The sequence below is a fragment of the Cricetulus griseus genome, chromosome 2 (genome assembly GCF_003668045.3).
Source record: "Cricetulus griseus strain 17A/GY chromosome 2, alternate assembly CriGri-PICRH-1.0, whole genome shotgun sequence".
Classification (NCBI taxonomy): Eukaryota; Metazoa; Chordata; class Mammalia; order Rodentia; family Cricetidae; genus Cricetulus; species Cricetulus griseus.
The window spans coordinates 280,246,448-280,266,027 of NC_048595.1; the positions used below are offsets into that span (position 1 = coordinate 280,246,448).

The 19,580-nt window shown below is 46.9% G+C and overlaps 1 protein-coding gene across 1 annotated transcript in view; it reads right to left on the minus strand.

The window, feature by feature from the left end:
- Positions 1-315: 315 nt before the first annotated feature.
- Positions 316-19,580, minus strand: part of Zc3h12d (zinc finger CCCH-type containing 12D) — a 32,338-nt gene continuing 13,073 nt past the window's right edge. Inside the window, exons 3-6 of the mRNA XM_027402049.2 lie at positions 14,859-14,998; positions 6,823-7,057; positions 3,211-3,317; positions 316-2,221 (exon numbers count right to left, since the gene is read on the minus strand). Coding sequence (XP_027257850.1) covers positions 1,401-2,221; positions 3,211-3,317; positions 6,823-7,057; positions 14,859-14,998 — 1,303 coding nt within the window. The 3' untranslated portion in view covers positions 316-1,400. The remainder of the gene's footprint in view (positions 2,222-3,210; positions 3,318-6,822; positions 7,058-14,858; positions 14,999-19,580) is intronic.

Here is a 19,580-nt window from a genome sequence, read left to right on the forward strand (position 1 = left end):
GGCAGGGTACCATTGAACCCGGAGCATGTGGATGCTGCCTAGAGATGCCAGCATTCCTAGGAATGCTGGGTCCATGGTTCTGAATCACTCTCATTTCTTGTTCCTTGCAAATGATTATCTTCTCCCCCAAACCCAAAGCCAAAGTTGTTAGTATTTAGGCATCTGTACTGGCCTGTCCTTGGGATTCTGACAGGATATGTCCTCAGCTGCAGCCACTAAGAGCACCAGGTGGTGCACATTCACTACGTTCCCTTTTAAAAGGGCCCTGCCTACCTCCCATCCTCCTCTCTCTCTTTTTTCTCTTCCTCTCTCTGCATTTCTGTTCCTCTCTCTGTCTCTCTCTCTCTCTCTGCCCTTCTCTCCTCTTTTCTCTATGCCTACCCACTTGGAGGTTGTTTTGTTGTTGTTGTTTTTGAGGGAGTGGTGGGTAGATTAGAATCTTATTTCTGTAATATGTGATTTAGAAGTTTGTTTTGTAGATTCACCATGATGGAAGGCTGATTAAAAAATAAACTGGTTATGGTGGCACACACCTTTGATCCCAGCACTCAAGAGGCCAAAGCAGATGGATCCCTGTGAGTTCGAGGCCAGCCTGATCTACAAAGTGAATTTCAGGACAGACAGGGCTAAACAGAGAAACTCTGTCTTGAAAACAAAATAGGCTGATCCTTGACCAAGGCTCTGTGTATGTGTGGGGGGGTGATATTTGAATGGTATGGTATGTATGTACAAAAGGAGTGAAGGATTGCTGAGGAGACCCTTAGAATAGAGTACCCTGGGGCACCCACAACACCTCACAGCCCCACAGTAAAAATTTACAGAAGGCTGGGTTCCCACATGTGTAAGGTTATTAATGGTGACATGAAAACTTCAGGCATCAACTCTTTCCTTCCCATGTCACCTGAACACATTTTAAAACATTATTTGATGCCACAAAAGGCAAGACTATCTACCATCCTTTTTCAGGCTTTCAACCATAACCCACATTCTCATGGCTTCCTAGAATCTTACACACACACACACACACACACAGAGAGAGAGAGAGAGAGAGAGAGAGAGAGAGAGAGAGAGAGAGCAAGAGTTTATATCAAACTCAACTTGATTACTTGGGTGTCCTCTTTGGTTTGTGTGAAGGCCCGTGAAACACTTTGTGGCCGGTACTTAGAACCAGACCCAGATGTGTGATGAACACATCAGAAATCAACCTGTCCATTCAGCAGGCCCTGGGAGCATCATCAAGATCCCTCCTGATTATCCACCGCTGAGGATGAGAATCGAGTCTCCCACTGACCGGGTCCAAAAACGGTGACTCACAGCCAGGTTGGCAATCATCTTGTATTCCTCCTATCCAAGCTGCAAGTCAGTCCTCAGCCACTCCTTGCAGTGTTGTGAACTGTCGCTTAAGGGTCCCCCAACCGCGCACCAGTCCTTTGGGATCTCTGCTGGAGGCTGAGTAGAGCCAGGTCGGAGAGTGCAGGATCGGAGGCCATCCCAGGGTCCACTTGATCAGCTGGAAAGACACTGTGGAAAATAGTGCGTGTGCCCCCAACACTGGCTGCTGGCTGTGCTGACCCCGAAGGTCCTCTAAAGGCGTCCTCGCCCCAAACGGACTCAGCCCAGGCCGAGTGACTCGGGTAACGGTAGGAGCTGGGCAGAAGGCTCCACGGATCTTCCAGAGGTCTGTGCTGGAGAACCAAATCACTGTGCATATCCCTGGAACCCTGTTCGTCTGGGTGTCCTTCTAGTGGCCGGGCCTGCGGGCAGGTTGGGGACCCAAGATCGTCTGAGGAGAGAGGGCTGTTTGCAGTCCGGAGGCATCGCAGCAGACCCGGCGACCTTGCGATGGCAGCGCTGCCTGCATGAGGGGATGGCAAGGCCCAGGACGTGGGGCCACTCGTGGGCATCCAGTCAGGCTCACACGTTCGGGACGCGACGCCCCTGGCCCGGGTTTCGCTGAAGGTGAGCCGCGAGAAGCTCCGGCTCAGGGCAGCCAGAGGCGTGGGCTGCTGCAGTGGTGGGAGGCTGGGCGCGCCGGGCTCCCGGGGAAGCAGCCGGACTGCTGCATGGCTGCTCCGGACACTCGGTGGTCGCTGCTCCTCGGCTCCACCGCCGGGCCAGGCCCGCGTCTTGGCTCGGAGTTCATCAGCCACTGGCAGCTGTGCGTGGTGTGACCTCTCCGGGTGGTAGAATCTGCACTTGACCCCGTAGGTGCATTTCTTGCCTAGAATAGGGGGGCAAGTCGAAGAGGGTGCAAGATGAGACCTGGGGTGAGCAGAGGCTTGCCATACCTGGCCCCATGCCCTTCCCCAGCCCACTGACTCTACTGCTTTCCAGCCGGTGAAAGGCCTCAGATCTGGAAGGTGAGCTAGGTGGCTCGGAGAGAGTGCTCCAAGCTCCATAACCACCGCAAGGCCAGTCAAGTAAGTATCCATCCAGGAATGACTTTGAGAAGAGTCTGAGGCCAAGCTGGGTCTGGTCACCCTTAGCTTCCTCCACCCCAGGGACTCTGTGGAAAAGACTGACCTTGAGGATGGAGCCCGCAGTAGCAATGCCTCAGTTTTCACTAATGGCCACATCCATCCCTGCTTCTCCCTATACCTGTTCTAACCGGAGTGAACAAACGACCAAACATGTGCCCATCTAAAACCCAAGCACTTCACAGAGTGAACCTCAACAACTTGGGCCAGCCTGAAAGGATAGTTATGTTAATTCTAACAAGAAATCATTTTGGATGTCACCCACATCTTAATGAACTTTAAGCACAAAAGCCAGGAGCTTAAATAAGTTTGCAAAGCAGATTAATGGAAGAACTAGATAGACATCTAGATGAAACCCTTAACTCTGAATGGCTAGCGTGGACCAAGTCTGCAAGGGTGGGGTGGAGGGGCAGATAGGGGCAGGATAAAAACGTCATGTGCCAGGGATGCAGTGAAGGGGCTGAGAGCAAGAGCTGGGGGAGCGTGCATGTTCTGCCTCCCTCTGAATGTAATTCTCCCTCCGACCCGCATGGGTGTCAATCCTTAGAGTAACCTTGTTGGCAAGCTACAGTCCAGAAATGCTAGGCTTCTCCCCAGGGACAGGTAGCTGGTTGAGGGCAGCACTTGCTTGGGCAGGAACTCGGATTGTTCTCAGGCTAGTGCTTCTCACTGTACCCCTCTGATGCCTGTACCAGTTCCAAGACGGGACACACAATGCCTGGGAGCTACCCACCATAGGGACAGTGCTGCCAGGATGGCTCTGGTGGCCTTGGCTTCTTGCTTAGGAAATTGCTCAGGGTTGGTCCACGGCGGCCAAGGGGGTCATCAGGAGGCATGAACCTGAAAAATAACCAGAGAGGGGCCACTTGAAGAGCGAATGGGACTTACCACTGGTACCTATATGGAGGCTCAGGAGAGGAGGCCTGAGCCACCCACAGAATACCAGATGGCATGGACCATGCACAAAAAGAGCTCCCTTCACACCAGCCTCTCCTAATGTGGTGCTGGCCAGAAGGTTCAGAATCACCCCACAGCTTGTTGCCCAATGCAGTCTGAAGTTGTCCCTGTCAGACTTGGACTTTTTTTTGTTCCAGGAATTTATATATTAACAACTTCCTAGGTGCTTTTTATGCAGAAAAAAAAAACATAATTGCTGGGCTCCCCACCCCTTTTCCATCACCCTCACAAAAGCCTGAGAAAGTTCATGGCATTAACAGCCCAAGGGAGGTGTGGGAATTGTGCAAACGCCTTGGAGGCTTAGGTCTCGTGATGGTTCATCTGAACTGTCAACTTGATGAGAATAACCTGGGAGACCGGCCCCTGGGCATGCATGTGAGAGGGTGTCCCTATCAGGTTAAAGGCGGTGGGAAGACATACCAGTTACGGGCAGCACCGTTGCCTGAACTGGGAGCCTAGACTGTATATAAAGGGGACAAGGTGCACTGAGCCTAAGCAAATTTGTCATTCTCTGCTTCTTGACTGCAGAAGCAATGCGGCCAGCTGTCTCAGGTTCCTGCCACTGTGACTTGCTCACTGTGATGGGCTGAAACCCGGAACCATAAATCAAAATACGCCCTTAAGTTGTTCTTATCAGGGTATTTTATCAAAGCAACAGACCAAGAAACCGAGACAGGCCCCTCCCACCCTGCCTCTCAGCTGTGGCATATGCAAATGAAAGGTCAATAGTGACAGTCTAAAACACAAGCAATTAAGTCTATGAAGATACAGACCCCTGCATATAGCACCTCTGCCAGTCTTAGCTCCAGCCTTTGCAAACTCTGGGTGTGGCAGAACTTCCGGGCTTGGCCTCAGCTTCTGGGGTTGCCCTTTCTCAGCACACATGGTCATCTGATGCCAGCCTGCCTGCTGCCTGCCCCCCCCCCGCCCCCAGAGCCCCAACAGAAGGGAATGGGTGCTCCAAATGTTCAGGAGACAAAATGCCTCAAAAGCTGGGCATTGGCCTCTTATACCTGTAATTGTACAAGTGGGGAAGCTGAAGCAGGATAGTTGCAAGTTCAAGCCAGCCTGAGTAATTTAGTGAAACCATAACTCAAAATAAAATTTACAAAATGGGTTACCAATGTACCAAATAGGTACGTGCCAAATATATGCACAAAGCCTTGGGTTCAATCCCACAAAAAGAAAACAGCTTCTGAAAACAATAAAAAACAAATGAAAAAACCTCCCATTTACTAAGATCCTGTGTCTCCAATAAATCCCTTAGTTCCCAGGAGGCCCTTCCAATCTACACAAAAGTCCTAGAGGAGGGCTAAATGGGGAGGAGAGCTGTCTTTGCCCATCACTGTCGTTCACAAGTTGAGCGAGTTCCACCCAGCGGAGAGCTGAGTGATCCCTGACCCAGTGCGGACTCCAGGGCTCTGCTCCAGCCACACAGCTGGCTTCTCCTGGAGTTGGGACCTGACCAAGAATCTGAGGAACCACCCACTGCAGTCATGAAAACTTCTCAAAGGCACCACCTCCCTCTCTCTCGGGAGCAAGAGCTGTGCCAAGAGGGCCCTGTGGACATGCCCTGGGCACTGAGGCAGGCACCCTTACTCACAGGCAGTCAGGCCTTGTTTTCTTACTCTCCACCCCCATAGCAGAGGGCCAGGCATTAGAAGGAGTTGGCCAGGGCCTCTGGTTGTCACCAGGCCAGAGGCAGCCATGACCCGTCAGTCCTCAGTGAGGATTTTTGGAATTTAGTTTACGAACTTGCCAGATTCATCCAGACCCAAACTGGACAGAGAAAGTCACTAGTCCATGAGTCTGGAAATGACCTCGAGGGTTACTGTGGGGACAGCTGCTGAAGCATCTGTCCTGGCCTCAGAAGGAACAGGTGGCAGTCAAAGGGAATGGAGCATGTCCAGACCTGTCCCCAGGAATACTGCTAACCCTTACAGAATACAGTTTTCTCTCATTTTCACACCACTTCAGCAGGGTAGGACCTCTGAGGAAACCACTTCGTAAGGACCAAAATCTTAGTGCTTTCCCTTGCACCACACCACCTCCCTGACTTCAGGGTCAGGCACTGTTCTCTTATGGGCAAGTGGACTGAGCGTCACCTGGGGTGCTTTTTTCTCCTCTCATCTCCTCTTTGCCTGGCCCATAGTCATGTGTTCATTCTTTCACACACTCATCCATTCCTGTATCACTAGTGAGTGTGTGTCTACTATGTGCCAATTGTGCTGGGAACATGGGGACTCAACAGGAAATCTGTGGTATTACAGAGTCAAAGACTTTGCCTCAAACCATGTGCCAAAAGGCCAGTCAGAGGTCCCAGAGCAAGAGTTGATGGATTGTTGCCTGGAACAGAAACCAAAGGGCTGGGGTTGTAGCCCAGTTGGTAGAATGTTTGTCTAGGATACACAAAGGCCTGGGTTGGTTTGGCCCTCTGCGTGGTATAAACTAGCGTGGTGGTCCACTTTTGAATTTGTAACACAAGATGAGGGGGGAGGACCAGAAGTTAAAGGTGATCATTCACTACACAACTTTGAGGCCAGCCTAGGGTACAGAAGAGCGTCTCAGCCAGATTTTTTTTTAAAGATTTATTTGTATTGTTTTTAATTATGTGTAGGAATGTATGTCTTCATGTGGGTCTGAATGTCAGTGCAGATGCCAGAGGTATTGGGTTCCCTGGAGCTGGAGTTGGAGATGGCTGTGAGCTGGCTGACATGGGTGCTAAGAACCAAGCATCAAGTGCTCTTAACCACTGAGCCATCTTCCCAGCCCCAGTCAGCACAGTTAAAAAGACAAAAACTTGAAAGAAAAAACAACAAAGTTGAAATCCCCCCTCCATGATAACTTTTTTCTAATTTTAATTTTTAGATTTATTTTATGTATATGAGTGCTTTTGCCTCTCTCTCTCTCTCTCTCTCTCTCTCTCTCTCTCTCTGTGTGTGTGTGTGTGTGTGTGTGTGTTGTGTGTGTGTGTGTGTACCACGAAGATGCCTAGTACCTATGGAATCCAGAAAGGGCATCAGATCCCCTAGAGTTGCAGTTATGGATGTCTGTGAGCCACCAAATCAGTGCTGGGACCCAAATCTGGATCCTCTGCAAGAGCAGCCAGTGCTCTTAACCCCTGAGCCATCTGTCCAGTCCCACCCTGCATGATGACTATATTATGGCTTTTACTTGGACAGAAAATGAATTTTCTGGTGTGCTAAACACACTTTTGGTCCACCTGTTGGGCAACCTTGCAGGGAGTCGGTTCAATTAGCCATGAGAACCAAATGGTCATGGGCAGAACTGCTTTCAAGGAAGCCAGTCACAAAAGAGAGATGTGAGGGACAGAGATGACCCCTGGCCTGAAGGGGCCTGGCTAGGGCCACAGACTTCCATCCCTTACCTGTCATTTACAAAGGAGAACATGAGCAGTCGCTGCTCGATGAACCATTTCCACTCTGGGTTTTCACTCTGCAGGTCCCGGTAGTTGTCATTGGAGACAATGATGCCATCCTTCTCAAAGGCCACCTTGACAATGTAGCGGTCATCGTAGCAGACCACTCGCTTGCCGTTGACCTTGCGGGATGGGGTGTACACCAACACAGATTGCCGCTCCAGCTCCTCCAGCACGTGCTGCTCTGAGGCCACAGGTGGAGACTTGAGTTGAGGCTCTGTAGAAGGGCCCAACCCAGAGAACCCCTCCCCCTCCCAAACAGTCTGCCTCCATACGGGCTGGCTGCAGCCAGTCAGACCCGAGTAGGTTCGAAGGGACTATCATTACTGTTTAGACAATTTCTTACTATAAAGTCTAGACTGGCCTCAACTTGACAATTTCCCCCTCTGCCTCCTAAGTGTTGGGATTGTCGCCTGTACCACCAAGGCTGACTTACTCCTTCACGCCTACAACACCAGCATTGGGAAGTAAAAGCAGAAGGAACAGGAGGACAAGGTTGCACGAACCCCTGCCTCAGACAACACAAAACCACAAAAGTGCATAGTACACGTAAGGTACCTGCAATAAAAAGCGCTGTGAACTTCGAGAATGAGGTGCGCCATGCCCGGAAAGTCCCTGCTGCCCATCCCAGTCCAAAAGCCTCACTTCCCCTTAAGATAACCTGTTATAAAACAGTGTTGACAGTCCCCCTTGCTTTTATTTTCACAGGTACACATGTGAGGACCATTTTTAGTGTGGCTCTGCCTCGGACTTTACCCAATGAGTAGTCCCTACCCACACTCCTATACCGGTTTCTTTGCCCAGTTACCATATGGTGACATGGTCCCGCCGTGTCCCACATGTTTGCTACTGTCGCCAAGTGAGTCTCTGGCATGTACATCCAGGGAACCCCCGGGAGTAGATCTCCGAAATATTTTTTGGCCTGCCAGGTATAACACGGTCTCTTACATGGTTTTATTTCTGGCTATTAATGGAATTGAGCATCTTTGCTATTTTTACTTCCCACTTTGAATTTTCTTCTATAAAAGGCTTATTTATGAAATAGCTCGTTTTTCTGTGGGTTCTTGTCCATGCTTCAGTAATTTGGAGATGAACCCCTTTGTCATTAAAATGTAAGGTATAAGGCTGGGGGTGTGACCGGGTTGGCTGAGTGCCTCCTTATTATGCAAGAAGCCTGGAGTTCAAACCCATCACCGAATAAAATGGGCCTGCAATCCCCACACTTAGCACTGGAAGCAGAAGCAGGTAGGTCAGATGTTGAAGAAGGCAGAACCTGCCATAGTCTAGACTCTTCTCTTTCGAGCTTTTTGTTCTGAGTTTGGGGGTTTTGTTGTTTGTTTGCTTGCTTGCTTGCTTGCTTGCTTGCTTGCTTGCTTGCTTGTTTTGTGGCACTACTGTATGCTTCTGAGCCCAAACTTTCAACATGCCCAATTTTATTCATTTTTCTGTACAGGGCTGCCCCTTTATGGTTTATTTTAAAATCCCTAGCCAAGTATGTTGGCACACATGCACTTGGCAGACTGAGGCAGGAGAATGACCAGGTTTTGGCTATAAATCGAGCTCCTGGCCAGCTAGGGCTATATAACTAGATTGTCATAAATGCATAAATGTATGGAGGCTGAGGACAACCTTTGAGTTGGTTCTGTCCTTCTACCCTGTGGGTCCTGGATTTCCAACTCCGGACATGAATTCTATAGGGACAATGGTAAAGCAATACAAAAGAGGGCACACATTCCCATGGGAAGTGGCGTGGAGACGGCAGGCAAGCCTCACATGTTGACAGACTTCAGCAAGACAGAAATCAGAGAAACTCAAATGGCTGAGAAACACTTGAAGAAATGTTCAACATCTTTAGGCACCTGGGGAATACAAATCAAAACCACTTTCAGATTTCATCTTACCCTATCAAGAATGATCAAGACCAACAAAATCTATGGCAGCTCATGCTGGTGAGGATGAGGGGTAAAGAGAACACTCATCTGTTGCTGGTGGGAGTGTAAACTTGGGTAGCCTCTATGAAAATCAGTGTGGCGGTTTTTCAGGAAGATGAGAACGGATCTACCTCAAAATCCAGGTATACCACTCTTGGGCATATACTCAAAGAACCGTACATCCTAACACAGAGACATCTGTTCAATCATGTTCATTCCTGCTCTATTTATAATATCCAGAAATTGGAATAAGCCTAGATATCCATCAACTATGCAGTGGTTCTCAACCTTCCTAATGCTGTGACCCTTTAATACAGTTCCTCACATTGAGGTGACCCACCAACCATAAAATTATTTTGTTGCTACTTCATAACTGAAATTTTGCTACTGTTGTAAATTGTATTGTAAATATCTGATATGCAAGATATCCAATATGTGACCCCTGTAAAAGGGTCCGTCTGACCACCACCTCAAAGGAAGTCTGAGAACCACTGAACTGATTAACGGATTAAGACAATGTGGTATATTTACACAATGAAATATTATTCATCTGTTAAGAAAAATGAAATCTGATAGCAAATGGTCAGAGCTAGAAAAAAATCCTAAGTGCGGTAACCCAGACCCAGAAAAACAAATAGTGTATGTTTTCCCTTATATGTGGATGTTAGCTTTTAAGCTTTCAATCTGTGTGCTAGAATCTGAGTAACAACCAAGGTTTGGTATCTAGTAAGAGACTAGCAAGAAGAGGACCACCCAAAGAAGAGGAAGTAGACTATGTCTTTATGGAGAGACAAAAGGGAAACCAGGAGGACTAAATATTTAGGGAGACGGGAGAGATGGGTAAAGGAGGGAATGTGGAAAAAAGCAGCTATCACTAAAAGTCATTTGGAAAACCATAGAAGAACCTGCTGCTGAGAAGCATCCTAAAACACACACATACATGAAAGGAATCCAAACAGAGTCACCCAATAATAGAAGAGGCAATGCCCCAACTAGACATCTCATGCCACTAAGTAAAATCCCCATGCCGGGAATTTTTATTTTGTTTTTGTTTTGTTGAGTCATTGGACAAAGGGCCCCATAGAAACTCCAAAATATCAGAGGCTGCTGCCAAGGCTATTGGTTACCCTCCATAATTTAATGGTAAAGCCCTATTGCTGAAGACACAATTTATTTATGTCATCAAACATGAGAAGTCAAGCTGGTGCCTGACTAGAAGCTTCTCCTCTGCTCACTAGCATTCATGATACTAGAAGGTATTCTTTTGTTGATTTTTTTTTGGGGGGGGACAGGGTTTCTCAGTGTAGCCCTGGCTGTCCTTGAATTTGCTCTGTAGACCAGGCTGGCCCAAAGCTCACAGAGATTCTCCTGCTTCTGCCTCCAAGTGCTGGGATTAAAGGCATACACCACCACTGCCAGCTGTTTCTGCTTTGTGTTTTTGTTTTTGTTTTTTTAAAGAGAGAAAGAATAGAAAGTTGGGTAGGTAGGGAGGTAGGGCAGATCTAGGAGGATCTGGGGGATCTGGGAGGATCTGGGAGAATTGAGAAGATCTGGGAGGATCTGGGGAGGTCTGGGGAGGGGAAAACATGATCAAAATGTATTTCATGAAAAAAATTTTCTGTTAAAAAGAGAAAATGGGGACTTGGTTTTGAACCAAGTTGTACCCCATGGGGCTAGCCATCTGAAATTCTGAATAGGACCCTAGTCTGTGTTACTGTGCTGTCTGTCCAAGTTTCACATTTGTGCTGTGTGCTTGTTAAGCATCTCTTTCTGTCCCTACTGTCCACGCATGTGGCATGCGTGGGTCAGGGGTCTTTTCTTGCCCTGAGCACGTGGCGTGCAGGATAGGAGTTCCTCTGCCATGTGCCATGGGTTAGAGTGTGCTGCGGCGGAGTCCCCTGAGGCTGCTACTCTGAACTCCAACCATTGCTTTGGCCCTCACAGCTCAGCCTGGCCTATGTAGGTGAGTCTGTTTTTCCATCCTCACCTGCCCGTCTGTGAGGCATGCAAAATGGGGCCCTCACTGCCCCAACTGCCATCCTGCCTTGAGTCCTGGCTTGCTGTGGGAGTTTCCCTGCCCTGAGCACATGGCTTGCAAGGCCATCATTTGCCTGGCTGCCTGGTATTCTCTGTGCTCCACACACAAGGTATGCAGGGAAACCTCGGGGATCTTTTTCCCACCCCTGCATTGGCAGAGGGTCTCGGGTTACCAGCATCAACCCCCCCCCAGGTCTCCGCCCTGAGCACATGAAGCTGGGGTGGGTGAACCATCTGGCCTGTTCCGCATATTCTACATGTTCTAAAGAAACGGCCTTAAAGTTATTAAAAACTATAAAAAGGACTTTGATAAGAGTTTTTATGTTGCCTGAGAAAAGAGAGAAAATGTAGGAGACTAAAATAATAAAGAGGGAAAGGGAAAGAGAAATTTGTCTAAGAATGTCTAAGAAAATCAGAGGAATGAACCAAAGGTATATAGAAAGTTATAGAGGGTTAAAGCAAGTCGTAGAAGGTCAGAGGAAAGGATGTTAAATGTCAGAGAAAATTGTAAACTGTTTGTTATGGTTTCTCATGTCTACAAATAGTAAATTTTAAAAATTGGTATCATAAGTTAAAATTGTAACCATATTAAGTTAATTCAGTTTAAAAAGTCCTGTTTATTTCTCAAGTAATTTATGTATGCTTGTTTTAAAATGTTCTGTTTCCTGGCATAACCTAACTTAGGTTACAAGCATACAGCTAAAACAAATGGTGCCGGTCACCACCATTTTGTAGCCAGCCACATGGCTGACTGGTAGCCATTTTGCTGAAGCTGAAAAAAAGATACTTAAACCGACATCTTGACTAAAGACCACATGGAAATTAGAGGTAGCATCTTAGAAACAAGTTTTTCAATTAAGATTTAAAATGTTAATGCTTCTATATATTACACAAAGACATTAAGGGAATTTAAATTTCTTTTTAAAACCAGTTTTTTTAAATGTTTATGTTTTTTAAAATGTCTTTTTATTAATGTTTGTACTTAAAGAGCTTCAATTTAGAATCATTTTTTTAAAGCAAAGCCTGACAATGTAAAGTTCTTGTTTTATAAAAGTTGCTATTCTATCATAAGATGTTACAGTTTATGTTTTCAGAAGTTAAGTTTAGGGCGTTGGTGGCACATGCCTTTAATCCCAGCACTCAGGAGGCAGAGGCAGGTGGGTCTTTATGAGTTCAAGGCCAGCCTGGTCCACAGAGCAAGTTCCAGGACAGGCTCCAAAGCCACAGAGAAACCCTGACTCAGAAAGAAGTTAAGTTTAAGCAAGCAGCTAAAATGTGTACATGTAGCTACTGTTTAAGGAATATAAGGTAACTCTATGCAGTTTTAAATTCAGCTGTGCTGTTTCAAATATTTTACTAAGTTAAAATCAGTTACAGTCAGACTGAAAATTAATTACAGAAATAAGACCTTACCTAGCCACCTGTGTGCTTAATGTGTGCTTAAGGCAAGTAACTAAACAGACAAACCTCTAATGCTTCAGAGACCTGCAGAAAATGGCATTTAAAATGTTATTTTAAAAGTTTACCATATCAGACAGACTGCCAGATCCTGACAGTGACCCAAAGTCTCCAAAGAAGATTATTAGGCACCCCAGTTTCTGCACCTGGACCAGTGAGCAAGATGCTCAGATGTGATACCTGCCGCCTGCCAGGACCTAGCCGAGACTGTGGACAAAGCTGCTGGACACTGGAAAATTGATTGCACCACCTTTGCCTAGACAAAACAAGGTCAGTCTTTTTCATGTCCCTCTTCCACAGAGAGGAAAAAACCTCTCACCTTATAGGCCTGGCGAAGATTGCAGTTCTTTGATACTTCTGCCTTTAACGCTAATGGAGAGACTTGGGTATGGCTAACTGTATATGGACTGGCTTCTGTTGCTCTTTAATAGATTCAGAAACTGTATAAAATATACCCTTCTCAGATCTCTGAAATATTAATGGTTGTCAGCTTGGCAGCATCAGGCAGTCAAATCCACTATAGACTATAGTCAGCATGTTAGCTGATAAAGTAATGACTATCTACTGTTCAGGCACAAGTTCAAGGTTTTTAGGTTTATTTTGGTTGTCATCTAGGTATAAACTTAAAGGGCTTTTCATCAGGCCAAAGGCACCTCTGTCCAATCCATACCTGGTTCTCTAGACAGAAGAAAAATGTACATGCTTCTAGCCCAAATCTGTAGTTTTTGCTAGGACTCAAAATTATAAATATGTTCCTGCTGTTTGAACAGATATCCAGATATCTGCTTTTTCTGCACTGTGGGCTTCAGTAAATAAGTTTTAACTTCTGTTCTTAGTTTAAACATATCTTAAACAGGTTTCTGCTTCTGGCAGACACATCTGAGTATATCAGTTGCTGACTACAGGCTGTTCCTAAGTAGACTTCGAGCCCTGGACTTGCTGTGGATGTGAACCAGTCCAGATGATGTGGACACCCCCTGTCTCTGCAACAGAGTCTGCCAACAGCTCCTGATGGATTTCCCCATTGCCTGAATTCCCTTTTTTGCTTTTGACTAGCATTTCAGCTTTCTTGGCTCCCTAACTTCGTCCCAAAGTCAGCAGGAAGTAGCATGGGAAAGAATTCGCCGCCCATTTTCCCTGGTTAAAATGCTAAGTCAGAAGGAACTCCCTTGCATGGGGATGCCAATATCTCTTACTCCCTGATGGGGGCATTAGAGAGACAGCAATTCCATGATTGGAATTTCAAAAAAAAAAAAAAAATGGGGGAATGAAGGGACCAGCTCCCCATTTCAGCAGCCATGACAGTAACACGTGCTCGCCATGACCTTGCCTTTGTCACTAAGAGGTCAAATGCCTGCCTCATGGCAAGGAACCAATCAGAAGTTAGCTGGTGGTGCTATGCTTTACGGCTCTGGGTGTGCTTTATGGACAAGAGCATAGCAACCACCCTGGGAGGGCCTATGGGCCATAACAACCAGTTGACCAATCAACACAGGGTAAGCCCTCCAAGCCTGGAGCCATACCAATCCTGAGCCTGTGCGTATCCCTAGACACTCCCCTTATGCTGCCCTATAAGATCTCTATGCAGATGCTTCAAGCTGTCTTTCTAGCCATCCGCCATGGTGGGTGGATGAAAGGCCCAAGCTGACATGGGGTTAGCTCGTTAAACAACTATAATAAAGCCTCGTGCAGTTTGCATCAGAGAGAGAGAGAGAGAGAGAGAGAGAGAGAGAGAGAGAGAGAGAATGGGTTGGTAACTAAAAAAAGGCCCAGTGGTTAGCACACTGGATGGATTTGCCGAGTACCACAGTTAGTTCCAAGTACTCACACTGGGTGGCTCAAACCATTAGCAACTCCAGCTGCAGAAATTCAACAGCCTCTTCAAGCTTCTGAGGGTACACATGCAGGGGCGCACATGCAGGAGCACACATGCACGTGCGAGCATGCGTGTACACACACGCACACACACACACACACACACACACACACACAAAATATGCATATGTCATACAAAATAAAACCAATTAAATATGATATGTAGGGCTGTAATGCTTATCTAGCATGGGCACAGCCTCTGGTTTGACCCCCAGCACAGAAAGAAAACAAAAAAACACTAAAAATAATTTCTGGGTCTCCACTTCCATTTCTTTAAATGGAAAGATTGAAGAGGTATTTGGCAAATAGGATTACCTGACAGAACGAATGTCTCCCTGACAGGTCATTTATGATCAGGTGCGAAGCACAGACTCAATCTTCAGAGGGTTAAAAGTTGTAAGACACAACTGTTTTATCTATAAATCATTCCAATAAATGATAAAGTGGTGTGTTTATCTGTAAGTGAGCAACTAAGAGTTATAGAGTATTTGTGTATTCTATAAGTTTTCATGGTATTTCTGCTCTGAGGAAGGGCCGGGAGCTAGAATTTTAACTGTTCATAGTCAGGGTGAACTATGAATTCATGGAACTTTCAGTACAAGGAGAAAGACCACTAAACCAGCACTAAGCAGGTAGTTGACCACCACAGTGGGTGACACTGCCACAGAACAGTGTGTGGCATACCTCTGATAGGCGTATCAGATCTTGATGGTTCTTTCCTCCAAGATGGAACAAAAACCTTGATGTAGGTGTGTCCTCTGTCCCGAAACCAGTCCACAGCCAGACGAATTCCCCGGCAAGAGAAGGCTTCCTTATTTCCATGGCTACAATGGAAGACAAAGACATCTGAGAAGAAGCAAAAAGGGACTTTCTCTGGAAGCATTTTGGGTCACAGCCTAAAACTGAGGGGAAACTGAGCAAAGGGAATCTTAAACACAGTCCACTCTTCCCACAGATCACAGTGGCAGACAGCTTCCGCTGAGGATGCAGCAGCACTCAGGTTCCCCTGGGAAGGAGGGAAGTGACATATTCCAAGGGATAGTTGACCTGTCCTCTCTTTAGCTAAGGTACTAAGAGCCAACATTGAAGAAAAGATAAAAGGAATCATGAACTAGACAGGATTAGCCATCTGCAGAATTGCACGTCCTCTGAGAGATGATTGTACCAGCTCTACCAGGGCTCCCAAGTCCAAGCAAGGAACCAGTGCTCCACAAATCCCACAAAAGACATCAATGTTGCAGAAAAAGAAGGACTATGTGAGACCTTGCTTCATATTTTAGGCCTCTTAAAAATCATCATCCTAGCTGGGTGGTGTTGGCACGTGCCTTTAATCCCAGTACTTGTGAGACAGCGGCAAGTGGATCTCTGTGAGTTCCAGGCCAGCCTGGTCTACAGAGTGAGTTCCAGGACAGGCTCCAAAGCTACAGAGAAACCCTGTCTTGAAAAACAAAACAAAACAAAACAATCATCATCCCAGCCAGGCATTGTGGTTTACATCTTTAATCCTAGCACTCAGGAGTCAGAGGAAAGTGGATCTCTGTGAGTTCTGGGTCAGCCTGGACTACATAATGACTTCCAGACCAGGCAGGATACATAGTGAGGCCCTATCTCAAGGGGAAAAAAATCATCTTCCTTAAACAGGGGATGATGGCACATTCCTTTAATCCTTGTATCTTGGAGGTAGAAACAGGAGGACCAAAAGTCTAAGGTCATCCTTGGCTATACATTGAGGCTAGCCTGGGCTACACAAGACCCTGCTGTGGAAGAAAGGGTGTGGGGGATCATCTTTCTTCATGTTAGGAGGGCTGAGAGATGTGGAGGGGTTTGGGCTTTGAAGTAGATATAAGAATATGTTGGACACCGATGTGTGGCTCACAAAACTTAGCTGGCCCATAGAGAACAGTGAGTTGGGCACGAGGCATGAGATATGAAGCTGTAGGGGTCATCAAACAGGAGTCAGGGGTTAGGCCTGAGCTGCTGAGCTGCTGCTGCTGCTGCTGCCACCACTGCTAAGAAAATAAGGACAGAAAGTGGATTGGGGGGGGGGCATTTAGAAGGTTCCAGAACTCAGCTTCTGGATGTGGAAGTAACAGAGAAGACAGACAGTATCAGGTAGTTCCAGGTTCCTTGTATGAACACATGGCGGGTTATGCACTGATGGGAACTCTGGAAGAGCTCTGACTGGAGGGAAAAAAATTCATAAGTTTGGCTTTGGATATAGAGTAGCTTGGAGAAAGTTTTGTGACTGTGAGGCGGACATGTTAAGTAAATAGCAAGAGGTCAGAGGAGAGATCTGAGTGGCAAAGGTCAGCCTTGCTTAAGCAAGAGTTGAAACCGCAGCATGGACAGAATTACTCGACTGCCAGAAAAGAAGTTTGAGATCTTGAGCTTGGTCTGGACTGAGGCTAGGATGCAGCCACTGGTTTTAGGCAAGGGTAGAGGGTTTCTTACAAAAGAGACAGAAAGGATCTCTCCAAGGGACAAGAAAGGAAACATCCAGGGGTGCTGCTCTCTGGAAGTCAGGGAAAGGGACAGCCAAGTACCCTCTAGGGGACCGGGAACTGAAAGGCTTCATTTGGACTTGCTCAATCTGGGTCACTGGTGCTGGAGACAAGTGACTGGGTCTGGGACATAGTGAACGCAAAATTAACTGGCTGAGCCATGGATGTGATGGAGGCTGACCTCCAGATTAGCCATTTTCTGCTCCCTGATTCTCAACCTCTGCTTTTCCTCCAGCTGTTTATTCAACCATGTACTTTTCTGGATGCCATCAGTGAGTCTGCAGCTACAATTCCTGTCTGCTCACCACATTCACTCGTCTTCCTTTTCCTCTGGTTCTCTGCTAAATCCTTGGGAAAGCACCCCTTGACTTAGTAGACTCCATCACACACACAGACACTTGCTAGCATTTAAGAACATTCACCCAGCCAGACATGGTGATGTACACTTTTAATCTCAGCACTCAGAAAACTGAGGAAAAAGAATTTCCTGGAGTTGGGAAGTTAGCCTGGCTGCTTACTAGTAAGCCTTTGTCAAAACAAAAAACAAAACAACACCACACACACACACACACACACACACACACACACACACACACACACACACACACGAGACTGCTTGACCAGCAATATCCCAGGGACTAACTATGGTCGCTGGTAAGCTTGAGGTTGGCCTTGTCCAATAGTGAGTTTCAGGCCAGCCTAGACTGCAAAGATCTTCTCTCAAGAGATTCAAAGTGCAGGGCCTAAGGACATCACTCAGCTGACACAGTGTTTGCCCAGAATACCCAAGCCCTGGCATCAGGTAAGTCAGACATGGTGGTGCATGCCTATAATTCCAACACTCACAAAGTAGAGGCAGGACAATCAGGAAATCAGGTCATCTTTGGCTACATTGTGAGCTGGGCAATAGCCTGGTCTATATAAGATCCTGTCTTAAAACAACAAGAAGAAAAGAAAAGGGCTTCGGAGTCTCTTTCTAGGGGAATGGAGACTGTTAGAGACTCTTAAATCTCCTTATAATAACTGTAAAGAGATCTGTTCACTAGGTTGTGCAGCTCATTTCATCCTTACATTACTATCTTGAGGAGATGGCTTTCACCCCATTTCACCCTTTTGGAAACCAAAGCAAGGAAACATGCCAGTCTTCTGATCTGCTGGTAACTCTACAGGACTAACTGTCACTACAAACCCTTCCTTCCTTTCCCACAAACCTTTGAGGCCCTGAGAGCAAGTCTTGTGCAATGAGAGTGCTCCCACTTGGAGGACCATCCATGGAGAAACTGACAGACACTGGGAACCAGCTACCATGAGGCCATGGGAAGGGAAATGAGGGCCCAGAAGTTTTGAATATTGGGAGGGTAGAAAAAGGAAGTGGTTGGTGTCTGAAACAAATTTTGCCTACATGACAACTATGCCCGTAGCAGCCAGTTAAGAGGACCGTCATTTACACAAACTAGACAATATAATTATACACACTGCATTCAGAGTCGTGTCCAAGAAGTCCTTGTAGAAGTCAGGGGATCACAGGGTGACCCCTGAAGTACAATATCATGCTCATGGGGGTGTGGAATGAACAAGGACATCTTGGGGCTCTGGGATGGAAGGGCTGTACTATTTCTGCCCAGTTTCTTATTGGGGGGCTCAAGTGCTGGTTTTCCGAATCTTCCCAGTGGGAGCTCTAACCCAATCCAGGTAGTGCAAGGAAAGAGGGTGGGCAGGGGCTGCCGTGGTTGCCTTTTTTTTTTTTTTTTTTTTTCAAGACAGGATTTCTCTCTGTATAACAGCCCTGGCTGCCCTGGAACTTGGGCCTTGGACTCAAAGTGATTCACCTGCCTCTGCCTCCTGAGTGCTGAGATTAAAAGCATGAGCCACCCCGCTGGGCCTGTGCTCTTCCTATGAGGCAGAAATGGGTGCAAATTTGAGTAGGAGCCCAAGATCCCAGCCCAAAAGTAAAATGGCACCTGATCCCAGGCTCAGTGGTTACCATCTCTAATCCTAGTACTTGGAGGCTGAGGAAAGTTCAGGGCCAGTTTAGGCTACATGGCAAGACGTTGTCTTAAAAGAAAGAAAGCAGCCTGACGAGGTGGCTGTTGTGGAAAGAGAGGGAGGAGGGTAAAAGGTAGGCTGGGGGTATAGCTTAGTGGTAGGGTGCTAGCCTAGGATGCACAAGGTCTTTTTTTTTTAACCATTTTTTATTCTAATTAGAAACAAGATTGTTTCACACGACAATCTCAGTTCCCTTCTCCCTCCCTTCCTCCCCCAACCACCCCCTCCAACTAAAACCCTACCTATCACATATCCTTTCTTCTATTCTTCCCCTGACTCAACCTTTCTGCTCCCTCATGACCTCTGCATCCTTCCTCTTCTTCCCTTCTCATTCTTGTAGCTCCCTCCCCCCTCTTCCCGGATGCACAAGGTCTTGGGTTCCATGCCCAGCACCACATAAAACCAAGCACAGCGGTGTGTGTTTGCAATCCCAGCACTCCAGCAGTGGAGGAAGGGAATGAGAAGTTCAGGGTCATCCTCTGCTTTACAAAGAAATCAAAGCCAGCCTTGGCTACATGAAACTGTATCAATAAAGAAAGTGCATTGCTAGACATTTACCTTGAGGCCAGGTATCTAGAAAACAGTTATACAGCTAACAGGCTTCTACGCCCCCTCTCCTTTACATGAACACACATGCACACACTTATGTATGCATGTGTGCCCCTTGAAAGGACTGTAATGGAAAGGATTCTCTGGCCTGTGGGTCTATCACAGCCACCATTCTATGTGCAAGTGATGCTTGGGGTATCCCATCATTGGCGGTGGCAGGAAGTGACTTGGTATTGGCCCTACAAACCACTGATGAAGGGAATAGGGGCCTGGTACATCCTGTCCATAGCTGGCACCCTATCCAGAGGGC